Source organism: Seriola aureovittata, chromosome 7 (genome assembly GCF_021018895.1).
Source record: "Seriola aureovittata isolate HTS-2021-v1 ecotype China chromosome 7, ASM2101889v1, whole genome shotgun sequence".
NCBI lineage: Eukaryota > Metazoa > Chordata > Actinopteri > Carangiformes > Carangidae > Seriola > Seriola aureovittata.
In genome coordinates this window covers 15,858,832-15,871,360 of record NC_079370.1, presented here as the reverse complement: position 1 = coordinate 15,871,360, position 12,529 = coordinate 15,858,832, and the positions used below count along the sequence as shown (strand labels likewise).

At 39.5% G+C, this 12,529-nt stretch overlaps 2 protein-coding genes across 2 annotated transcripts; one reads left to right on the top strand and one right to left on the bottom strand.

The window, feature by feature from the left end:
* Window positions 1-279: 279 nt before the first annotated feature.
* On the bottom strand, window positions 280-3,112 carry si:dkey-79d12.4 (zinc finger protein 836). The gene is made up of 2 exons (XM_056380104.1): window positions 2,909-3,112; window positions 280-2,662 (listed from the first exon to the last, which is right to left on the bottom strand). Exons 1-2 carry the CDS (start codon window positions 3,007-3,009, stop codon window positions 832-834), a joined length of 1,932 nt encoding a protein of 643 aa, XP_056236079.1. The 5' UTR covers window positions 3,010-3,112; the 3' UTR covers window positions 280-831.
* A 1,556-nt stretch (window positions 3,113-4,668) lies between these two features.
* On the top strand, window positions 4,669-12,019 carry smg9 (SMG9 nonsense mediated mRNA decay factor). Its single transcript, XM_056380114.1, has 13 exons — window positions 4,669-5,105; window positions 5,192-5,266; window positions 5,537-5,771; window positions 5,937-6,034; window positions 6,169-6,281; window positions 7,262-7,373; window positions 7,573-7,668; window positions 7,855-7,940; window positions 9,779-9,885; window positions 9,990-10,097; window positions 10,282-10,407; window positions 10,651-10,795; window positions 11,432-12,019. The coding sequence occupies exons 1-13, from the start codon at window positions 4,959-4,961 to the stop codon at window positions 11,508-11,510; spliced, it is 1,527 nt and encodes a 508-aa protein (XP_056236089.1). The 5' UTR covers window positions 4,669-4,958; the 3' UTR covers window positions 11,511-12,019.
* The last annotated feature ends 510 nt before the right edge of the window (window positions 12,020-12,529 follow it).

The window sequence follows — 12,529 nt, the reverse complement described above, 5'->3', positions numbered from 1 at the left end:
GAAACTAAACTTCAGTTATATTATAACCTTTATTTCAAACTGTAAGTCCTTGGGATTTTAATGGATGTCAACTGAAATTCATAGATTAATGTCTACAGTTAAGGTTGTAATCATCTGATGCAGGAAAAGCATCTGACAGTTTACACCTGTTCTCAGAACAATGAAACTTGAGTGTAAGTTGCCTTGTAAGCAGCTCCATCTAGTGGACATGAGTTAAGTAAAGTATGTAATGTTGAGGACAGTTAACATTAAAGTCATAAAGATTATATAACAACCATAAAAAAGTTATATGCTATTTTTAATCCGAATACCAATGTCTCATGGGAGCATAACATTGAAGTGTAGGCTGTTGTGAAAACAAATCTGAAAAACAGAACACAAGAGGCCCCAGAAACCCCCCGTACAAACCTCACTGTTAAAAATGCACTTTGTGAGAAAAATAGCAAAACTGGACTAGCTCTTTCTCTGGAGGATAAACTGGAGTTTTATGTGTTTTAACTTAATCCAAATACTGAAAAAAGTTCCTTGTGGGTTCAATTGTGTTGTCAAAAGAACTTATTACTATTATTATTATAACAGTTTACTATGTATCATTTGCACATGGTGAAAACATGTTAACAACCATCCAGGACATGCTTATAATTAAAAACTATTAAGAAAAAACATGTATGTGATTCTGCTTTGATTTTGTCACTTGGTAACACACAAATTAAACAAAATAGTGACAATCAGATGATGTGTGAAACATCCCTTTTAATTTAACAGTTTGATTTAAATTGTGGTGGACAAAGTTGAAGAAGAGTGGCGAAAACCAGACGTGTTGATCCATTGTCATTTCAAGGGCTTCTTCAATTGTTTAGTTTTTGTCCAGTTTTGAAGTTGGTGCCATATGTAAGCAGAAGGCCTAAAAAATAGTTGTCCACAGTCACATGTAAAGGGCATTTTGCATTTTTTCTTAACTTTACGTCTCCATGGACGCCCGGAAGGACGGGACTTTTTCTGTGATTTGCCCTTCATGTGTTCAGCTAAGAGTCTGGCTCCTATGAAAGTCTCCCCACAGCTGACGCAGATGTAGCTTATGGCCTCCGCATGCTGAACACAATGTCGCAGGAGGTGCAGCCGGTGCTTAAAAGCTCGGCCGCACTGGCACTGGTGTGAGCGGCGGCCTCGGTGGAGGTAGCGGTGGCTAATGATGAGGGAGGGCTGCCGCAAGATGGCACCACACTGCCTGCAGGGGTAAGGGACCTTGGAGCGCCAGCCTGTGTTCATACGTTTCATCAAAGCCACATCTTGGCTGTCGTTCTCGAACATGGCCATAATAGTGGGCGAGACGGGGTCAGAGGTCGCAGTTGCTGAAGTTGGGTCGGTGTCAGACTTCAGAATAGTGGACAGTGAGCCTGCACAAGTTTGGTCAACATGCAGCTTCCCGTTACTGACCTGGTTGACTACATCTGGACTACTGACGGTGGACTGGACTGCAGTGCCATGGAAACCTGAACCCTTTTTATCGGTCAATGCTGATGGATTGGTAATAATGCATACTTTGGTGCTGACCACTGATGTGTGGACTCTGGTAACATGGTTTAACAAAGTTTTGTCAGAAGTGAAAAAGGATCTGCATACGTTACATGCTTTCGGCATCGTCTCAGAACAAAAGAAGACCAAAGGTGATTTGCTTTCCTTGGGACACTGGTGGTGATGGTACAAGCTCTCGTGAGAGAAAACCTGGCCACAGATGTCACAGGAATACAAAGGCATATAGTGCTCATTAAGATCAGTCTCAGTTAGAAAGAGCGTCTTGCACAGTGAACACTGATATTTTACCCTTATACCACTACAGTGCAGCAAATGGAGCTTCATTGACCTAAATGGCCCTCTACCACATGCAGCACATATTGAACTATTAACACTGGGAAGGGCTGCAGGGTTTTGTTTAGAGTGCAGACTATTGGAAGAGTCACTGGAATTATCAGCTGAACTTGAGCCACCATCTGATTCTGCATCATCTGGACACATGTTTGTAGGTTTACAAAGTGTCTTATCTTCATCATCAGATTCAGAGCTTGTTGAATCATCTAGCTTCTCACAGTCACTTTCCATGTCAATGTCTTTATCATCTTCACCCACTATATATTCTACACTGTTTTCAGATGTCTCAGGTCTCATCTCAATTGTTTGCTGAGGCCTCAACTCTGACATTGAGTTACACGGTACTGAGTTTTTACTTTGCTGTACAGTCACCTCATCAGAAAAGATGCCAGGGTTCTGACTCTGATGTATGACTGCAGAAATCAAAGAGGGAGCTTCTTTAAAAGGCGCCGAGCCACTGCAATGTATCTCTGCATGCTTGTTCAATTCCCACACATTACTGAAAGATTGATGGCACTTTTTGCAGAGGGGCGGCGAGTGTGCATTATCCAGGTGCGTGGAGAGTGACGTCAGGCGTCGGAAAATAATCTTGCAGATGTGGCAGGTGGCTTTAATATTGTGGCTTTTGTAGTGTGACATCAAGTTTTTTATGTTGCTGAATTTTTTGCCACATTCCCAACATTTTGCCAGTGTGCGTGCATCATCCACCTGCCTTTTTGTAGAGATACACCATTCTTCATCGCTGCTCGAGTCTTCAGACATAAGGAGTTGGTCAAGGCAAACTCTGGATGGTCTGCAATTTAAAGCAGACAGAATCACTTAAAAAAATGTCAAGCAAGGTTTCATATATGCATAACAATAGAAGCATTACATCAGACAGCCATTTAATCTAAAAATAAAGATTTCATTGCTAATACGTTTTTTTATTCAATTATCAACCAAAAATTCCAGACATTCTCTGAAATATCTCAACAACTACTGGATTGCTATGAAATTTTGTACAGACAGTCATGGCCCCTCGAGGCTGAATGCTACTGACTTTGTTGATCCCGACTTTCCCTCTAGCGCCCTTATGAGATTCCCTTTTGTGGCTTCGGGTAAAATGTCAAAAACTGTTGCCATTAAACCTGTTACAGACATGCATGCCCCCCTCAGGATGAATTATATCCACTTTGGAAATCCTTTTCATGTTGAGCCATCCTTGGATCAAAAATTCAATATATCCAGCAATGTCCAACTTTGGTTTTTGTCTGAATACACTGCCACAGCCTCGGCTGTACTTAGTGCTTGGGGCTAATCAGCATGCTAAATGTTAGCATGCTAACAATGTACCTGCTTAACAATAGCATGTTAGCATTTAGCTAAAAGCCCCCTCAGTGCCTAAGTAGATCATAAAAGAGATGCTAACATGGTTGTAGGCTCTTAGTCCTGTTCAATCTGTCATTGTTTTTGTCTTATACCATATTTATAACATTTACATTCAATATCCGTGTGATTCAGACAAAGTAAGGTTTTTGAAGACTGGCATATAATCATTAATTGCAGCTCTAGTGAGGTTAACTTTTCGTGTCTTCACGTGCCTCCCTTGACAGCACATACCCACTATCACTTTTCACTATTTCCTACTTTTAGCTAGTTAACGTTATAGCCCACCAGAAACGAAAGCTCTGTCAGAGCCACATCACACGTTACACTTATACATGCACAGGGAAACTACTTACCTTTGCCAACAAGTACAGCACTAATACACCGTTGCCTGTGCCACAAAACAACGATGGAATAATTTGATTCCTCCAAACTAGAAGGTGACGATTCGTCCGAGACATTTACTATACGTTACTAAAAATACACTAAGAGCTAGCGTTAACGTTTACTTGTATGTACTGACTTAGGTTTTTAGGAGACATAAACGGCCTCTTTTAAAAGATGTGTGTCTGAAGCGCATCCAGCTGTACAGGTGACGATAATACAGGCATGATTCAGCACATTACAACAAGAGAAACCTTTAAAAATTCATATTTAATGACACCGTCATATTGTTGATGGCGTCCGCACAGCTAGCCCCTCCACCTCCGGTTAAAGGCGGAAGAGAGACGCCTACATATCCCAGAGTGCATCACTCAACTTCCATGGCTTTCTTAGGCAGTTTAATATTTCTTTAAACTCCATGAAAACTCTTGGTTGATATATGTGCAGATACTGTAATTTTACTCAGTAGACTAATTTGAGAATTATATAACGAGTTCATCCCAAGAAAATCATCCCAGGCTAATTTTTTTTTTTTTTGAATGGCACGGGCGGTCTTCAATTATCAATATGGTTTTTCTTTCTGTTCTATTTTTTATTTTTTATTTTATTTTATTTTTTTTTTATTTTTTATTTTTTATTTTTTATTTTTTATTTTTTATTTTAAGGCAACCAGGAAACACCATATTCACACCACCAAACAACGCCCATACTATATACAGTGATTTCTTTAACTTTGCCTTTAAGAAATCTGACATTTCAGGATGCCATTATTTTTAATAAAGGCAAACAAAAAGTAGCGAGGCACGGTTTAACGTTATATATACATCGTCCTATATTCCTTTATACAGTAAAATATATAGTAAAAATACAACGTGTGAAATGGTTCCTGGAACTACCCACATCATTACGATGTTTCATAACGACTCCATTTACCAGACGAACGAGATGTGTTTGATTTTAGACTAATGGAATTTTAGGCGGGTGGAGTTTCTTCCAGGACGATGATATTTGAGAACCGCTCCCACATCGTATTGTAACGGTTTGCGTCGAGCTACCAAACAAGCGCACTGGCGGAAAGCTTTAGCTAACGTTATTTACGTCCACAGACAAGTGCTAGAGGTTGAACTAAAACGATGTTACGATTAAAAGTCTTTAAATTTCAAGGAGAGTAATGGTAATAGGACTGCTAGTTAAGAACAGATTTCTCGTTTCGGGGGATATTTCAGTAAAAGTAAAAATACCTTTAGCTCGTCTCTGCTCGGACTGTGGTTCCATCGTTTGTAGCTCTGTGTTGATATCCGTTGTGCTGTTTTAAGTCAGTAAATCAAGCGAGTAGGGAGATGTCAGAGTCTGGCCACAGTCAGCCCGGGATGTACGGGCAGGGACGCAGGAGGAGGAGACGCCGGGGAGACAGAGATGCAGGACCTCCTGGGCAAAATCTGTCTGGTCCTAGCCGGGATCGAGAATACCAACCGAGGGAACGAAGGGTAATACAAGCTCACACTCATGAAGTCTGGGTTGTTTAAACTGCTGGCGTAACTGAAATCTGAGTCGCTTTCATGTGTCTGTTTAGGATGGGAGCGAGGATCCACCAGGCCCACTCATTCAGAAGACCCCCATCATTCTTGCAAAACCCCCCGGGGAAAGGGTACTTTGGCTTGTGTCAAATTCTGAGCTCTTTTTTTTTATTTAATTATCTGTATTGAACACAAACAATAAAGACATTTGAACATTAAGATTTGGCAGATGCTTATACCTAAGGCGATGTAAGTCATAATTCTCTCCATAGTTCAGCACTACATTCACAATGCCATAACAAATGAGTCACGGTTAATCATTACAGAAAGTAGTCTTTAAGCTCCTCTGCCTCTCTGCTCAGGCATCTATTGAATTGTGCTTTTAATGGATCCTTTTCTAGGCCAAGCCATCACAGAATGCACCTGTCAGTGGAGCTCCAGTCTTGGAGAAGCCCATCATGCTAATGAAAGCCAGGGATGATGGAGGGAAGCCAGGGACCCCTCCAGAGGCAGCAGCTCAGCCCTCTGGCCCTGGACCCTCAAAGATTGAGAGGGAAGGGCAGCGACCTACCCAGCCTGTGTACCAGATCCAAAACCGAGGAATGGGTGCTTCTGCATCGAGCAGCGCTGTAGACCGTGAGTTATTGTAGATTTTAAAAAAATAACTATTGAAATTGTATTGCAAATTACAAATGTTAGTGTGATGTTAAGAACTACTCCATTTGGATGCCCTCATTACGGCAAAATTACGTGTGCAGAGAAAAGAAAAGTAGATCCAGAATTGTTTCATGTGACTTCCAGCTATGGTTGGCCAAGCTAAACTCCTCCCTCCAGAGAAGATGAAGCACAGCATTAAGCTGGTGGACGATCAGATGAACTGGTGTGACAGTGCCATGGAGGTGAGTTAATGTTCGATGAATTTAGTTGATTAGTTGATTGATGAGCCATTGTATTAAATAACGGAAGAATGTTTTCAATATACTGTGCTGTTTTTACTCAAAGGAAGTTGCTTTTTTGTTGTGATGTGTTGCAGTACCTGAGGGACCAGACAGATATGTTGGTGGTGGGAGTCATTGGCCTTCAGGGAAGTGGGAAATCCACGATCATGTCACTATTATCTGCCAACACCCCTGAGGAAGATCAAAGGTAAGACTGTATGAAACACCAACAATACCCCCAGGCTTGTAAACTGCTCAGCTATGTGTAAATTATATATTGATTTCATTTAATAATAAAAGTAATAAAAACATCTAATTTTGCACTTGTCAAAAGCGTAATAAGAAGTAAAATGATAGTCAGAGAAAAGCAGTGGATAAAAGATGTCACAGTTAAAAGATGCTGATGAGGATTAGGCTTTCCCATAATGACAGAAAATGTCCCATAATATGCAAGAGGAATTCGAAAACAATAAAATAATGTGTTCCTGAGTTCAGTTTACTAAATGAAGACTGAAGAAAACAGTTAAGACTAAACTGAAATTTTAGTTTTGTAAAAATCTTCCAGTAAAAGTTACTGTTCAACTTGCAGTATTGATTTGTGCGAAACTAAAGCTTTGTTAAGTGCTTTGATTAAGGCTAAAACAGTCTACTAAATAACAGAATATAATAGAAAAGCTGAATATAGTAGACACATGTAATTATAATGAGTTTTTGTCAGTGCTACATACCGAAACATCTCATCTGTTATTATAGATTATTATAGAAAGGAATATATGTGTAGGACTTAATACAATCATTTGTTTAAGATGAAGAGAGTGAACTGTCAGCCCCAGTTTGTCTTTCTGTTCATCATATTGCTCAGCTGGAATAGAGGTAGTTTTGCAAAAGCAGCTTACCCATTCAAAGTTGAAATAACACAAACAGATTACACAAATCAATAGTAAATATTTATCTGTTTTTTTCTTCCCATCAACATTTTGTATTTTAAAGCTGCACACTGAAAGAGAGATAACTCTTTCTGACCACACAGAGGCACTATAGTAAACTCAGCTGCTTCTGTGTCGTCTGGTGCCGTGTTTCAGATGAACATATGTTATTTTGTTTTATCACAAAAGCCAGCTCAGTGTGTGACACTGAGGACATGGTGTGTCCTTTGTTTGGAATAAGCATCTGTATTTTTTTGCACAGAGGTTATGTATTCAGAGCCCAGTCTCAAGAAATCAAAGAAAGAGGAGGAAACCAGAGCACAGGGATTGATTTCTTCATCACACAGGAGAGAGTCATCTTCCTGGATACACAGGTACGTAAGAATGAAGTGTTGTGGATACAGAGTCAGTGTCTCTTTTCTGTAGTATCTCCAATTTGCTGTCAGAATGAAGGGAAGTAATGAACTGTGAAATTTAAATGTCACCGTGGAATAGCTAGAAGTCAGGATAGTTGGTTGGTTGGGGATTGAATCAACATGTGTGTAAATGCCTCTTCCTTGTTTGTTTCTTCAGCCGATCCTCAGCCCATCTATTCTGGACCACCTCATCAACAACGACCGGAAGCTGCCTCCAGAGTACAACCTCCCTCATACGTACATTGAGATGCAGGTCAGTGACCGGCCTGCAGAGGGCAGTAGTTGTTTATTTTGCCCTGGTGCATAACCTGTAAAGACCAATATGTACCTGTGGTCCTCCAATTCACTGTTTAATGACAGTTTAGTGGTCATTTTAATTCTGTACACACACATTCACATGTAGCCACATTAGTCCTCTCTCTTTATAATCTTTCCCCAGTCTCTTCAGATCGCTGCCTTCCTGTTTACTGTGTGCCATGTCATCATTGTCGTTCAAGACTGGTTCACTGACTTAAACCTCTACAGGTAGGTACTTGTTTATGTGTGATAGATCTGTATAATACTCACTACCCAGCTTTGCAGGAAAAAAGGAGAGGATAGCTCTCAGTAAGGCTCTGCCAATAACTTTCAAGTCCCCTGCTCCCACAGGAATGTTGAGTATTTCATCTTGTATCTTGAGAGGATATTTGTCTTCTGGTTTTCTTATGAGCTTAGTAATGTTATTCTTTCAGTTGGTCTTGTCAACAGTGAAGCCAGACATGTTGAAAATCGCTACCTATGTGCTGCCACACACTCATCTTGTCCATGTACACCAGTATCTGCTCAGAATACCCACACTAACCCAAATTACTCTGTAGCTAAAAAAGATATTGGTAATTAGCTTAGTTCTAGCTAGGAAGTAGATTGCACTAGAAATACATGGACATCAAATGTAATTACTTGCATGTCTTGGAAAGTGTATAAATTGAAAAGTATAGCAAAAAAGGATAGGTGCACATTTTTCAAGTATGTCTTAATACAATATTGATAGTATGCTGAGTGCTGGAAGAGCAAGTAAAGTGACCGATAATGCTTTCTATGTACATACATCCCGCGACCCTACTAGAGGATAAGCGGTAGAAAATGAATGAATGTACATACATATGGGCATGTGTGTATTATTTCGAGACAGACTTGAAAAACTGTGAATTAACCATTTAATAGTTGAAGAATAATCTGGAAAGAATAAGAAAATTTTATTCCCTATGCACCAAGCATGACCGTTGTACTCATACTCATACAAAATCTCATCATTCATTAAACAAAATGACTTTGTAGAAAATACATGTTGTCATACTCTCTTCTCTCATATGGATCCAAATGATGAAAGAGAGCAGATGTTGGCAGGGTGGGGTGAGATGACATATATACATACATACATATACAATACTATAAAAGAGGGTTTTATCCATATCGTCCATTCCCAGATGTTGGCCAATATCACATAGGTAATGTAGACAGAGCTAGTTGGAATTAAGCATTTGTTAAAGGCACTGTGTTTTATTTTGTTTTGTTTTTTTCATTATTGCACACCAAAATACATTGGGCCTCACCAACCATTCTCAAAAAGAAATTCCTTCTTAAAACCCACTTACGCGCCTTTTACAAAGACTCTGCCATTCAACAATGTTTTCTTAGTTGGGATTTGATTTTAGGTAAGAACAGAATCTACACACACTCAAGAGCTCTCTTATGCACATTTGAGTTCTGACATGTTTGAATAAAATAAGAGGTTATTGCGTTTTCTTCGTTTCTACAGTTATGTTATAGATCTATTATATTTGATTCCGGTGCTCCATCTTTAGATTTTATTTTATTGTTGACACATTGCCATGCTGGAGTGTGTATGGCATCGCCCTCATTCCCCTACACATGCATGTGTTAATACAAGGCTTTTTTCGGTCTGAATCCACGCAAACTAAACGTGACCCGCTCATAGAAATGTTGCTCCACTGCGCTATTAGTGGTCATAAACGCCTACCGGTAACTACCTGTAGATGTATGTTTATGTAGGAATATAGTAATAGGCTGCCAGAAAATACACACAGATTTATCCTGTGATCAGAGCATTACTATGCACTGTGAGGAAAGTTAACTGAGCAGATTTTGCTAAACTTAATTACAAAATGTCAAACATGTACTGTAGATATTCTAATGTTTTACTGTTAATTATGCTGTGTTGTTGCCAAGGGGATTAGTAAATCACTTCCCTTACCGATTATACTGTATTCCCACAGTTGCAATCAAATTGAATTGCACAGCAGTTACCTTTGCAGCTGTTGCTTCTGGTTTGAGAAAAATTCCAATGTTATGTTTTTGGGAAGGTTTCTTCAGACTGCTGAGATGCTGAAACCTTCCACTCCGTCCGCAAGCCATGACAGCACTGGCTCTTCAGGAAATGATGATGGAGCAGAGTACTATCCTCATATAGGTGACTATGTTAAACAGAAACGCAAACACAATCTCACACACCAGCCAGGTTTAATAACATTAACATGAAAGTCTCTCTTCTTTAAACTTTTCTTTTTCACCCAGTGTTCCTCCAGAATAAAGCCAAACGGGATGATTTCTGCCCAAGGAATCTGAAGAACATGCATATGGTGGTGGACAAATTAATGGCCCACTCTCATCTCAAATACAAAGGTGCAAAACTATAAGAGTATTCTCCCCATATTAAATATATTCCGTTCACATTATAGTTGTTTTTTTGTTTTTTTTTAAGTCAAATCATATTAAATATTATTAACTAAATACATAAATAGCCCAAATTGCTTAAGCAAACATACAACACCTCCACTCATTCCATAATACTTGGTTTGTATTTTAGGTACATTGTCCATGCTGGACTGCAATATCTTCCCTGGCCTGGGACAGGACTATCTGTCACCTGAGGTCAACATGTTCCTACTTCCTGTGCAGGACAATGACGGCGAGGATAATCTGACCAAAGCAGGTTACAAAGCATTTTTCTTCACATAAGGCAAAACTCAATATACAGTATCTAACCCAACTACCTATAAAGTAAGCATTTGCCTGGATAAGTGATGTGTATCATGTTGACATATCATTTATACATCTTGAAAGTAGAATTAGAGGCTTCTCGACGAATCTTTACTTCCCTTCAGGGACTAAAGCAATGTCAGTCCTTGGTGTTGTGCTTGTGTAAGGTGTGAATTGATCATGGTACCATGTTTAGGGTCCGGAACATACCCGCTCTTCTCCCTGCTGCCGGGGTACAGAGGACACTCTTCCTTCTCCACCATGGTTTCAAAACTTCGCAGCCAAATACTGACCATGCCCCGCTGTCAGCTGTCACACACCATCCTCACTGAGAAGAACTGGTAAACATCACATTCTGCTTTGCACAACTTCCATTTAACTTCATTCTTGTGTCATTAATTTATAACATAGTTTTACAGAACAACATAGAACAGCCAAACATGACAATAAAAATGTTATAACAACATGGACATCATTTTCACTTGGGATTGGGAATGCATGCCAGAGTAGTGTATCAAGCTTTGCTTTGCACATTTTTGCAAACCCACAGCAACTAACTTCCTTTGGATTCTCTCACTTTATTTGCAGTTGGAGCTATACGCATCTTTAAAATGAACACCTACAAGACAGTGTTCAGAGCTTGAAAAGTACCTCCAGCTCCTGTGCATGTTTTCCAGATAAAAATAATTTAAAAGCGGATTCAATAAAGGACACAAATGAAAATCGAATTATACCGACTGAAATAAGAAACTGGTCATGAATTCAGGTACAAGCTAGTCTTTATAGCAAAAAGCACAATTAAACTTTTACTGAGTTTTCAAAGTGTGGTACATGTAACAACACTTGTATTTAGGAGTTGCACACCCTTATGGGGAGTTAAGAGTCTCTTAATTCTGCCAGTTGGGAGGTTTTAGCTGTAGGATGTTTTGTGTTCACAGCCCCTGGTCTCTCTCTATACATTTGATCTGTTTTTACAGGTTCCATTATGCAGCTCGTATCTGGGATGGGGTGAAAAAGTCCTCAGCGCTGTCGGAATACAGTCGCCTGCTCTGCTAACACCCTGGTTGAACTGCTGTTATACACATTACCGGCACAACCTCTTACGTCCAGTTATCAGGTCACGCGAGGAGAATTGTGGCCCCGAAAGTGGAGACTGTTGTTTGCATCCTACAGGAAAGGAGGAGTGAAACGGGAAGCTCGGTCAGTGTTGAAGAGTCGAAGGGTGACACCACCTTCTATTCACTTTGGAGAGATTAAAAAATAAAACCTGCAGACTCTTGCCCAAGCCCTGTCCCTGTCCTCAGGGTGTTTAATGTTCAGCAGTGATGAGCGATGAAGTTTTCTGCACATGTCTAAGTAAGATATGATGACATTTTTATTTGCAAGTAATTTGTTGTAACACCAGATTTGATGTACTGATGCACATGTTTTCGGAGGTGAAAATTTAGCCTGATTTGCCACTATATGACGAAAAACTGACATGACTTGATGTGATTAGAGCATTTATGATTTACATGTTGGAGGTACAATTAAAGGCATTTTGACTGTCTTTGGCAGGGACTAAACTCATGTCAATCCTTGGTCATGTTGTTCTGCTCAAAGGCAAGTTTGTGAACTTGTCTCTCAGTTCTAAGGGTTCTGTGCATCTTTTTAGCAGGTTTTTGTTGCATTAACTTTGTTGCATTAACTTTATATATATATATATATATATATATATATAAGATATGTCAAATGTGTCAATACTGAAACGTTCTGCTGAATTCAGCATATTATTGGATTATTGGAGCACCATTTGGTCTGATCGGACAATATATTATCTTAAGTTTGGGGAAAATTGCGATGGAGATTACGACCTGAAATAAAAAAGTGGTTTGATTAGACACAAGAGGGTTTGTTTCTTCTTTTATCTGCTGATGGACAAGGTATGAAGGTATCAAGTGAAGCTTGAAATCTTGGTGTCTTGAATGAGAAGCCACATGTTTCCCTTTTAATATGAAAAGTTAATCCCTTTGTTCTCAGCTCATGACAAACCTTTTTACTTAATTAGTGCAAATTCATTACAACATTTTCAAATA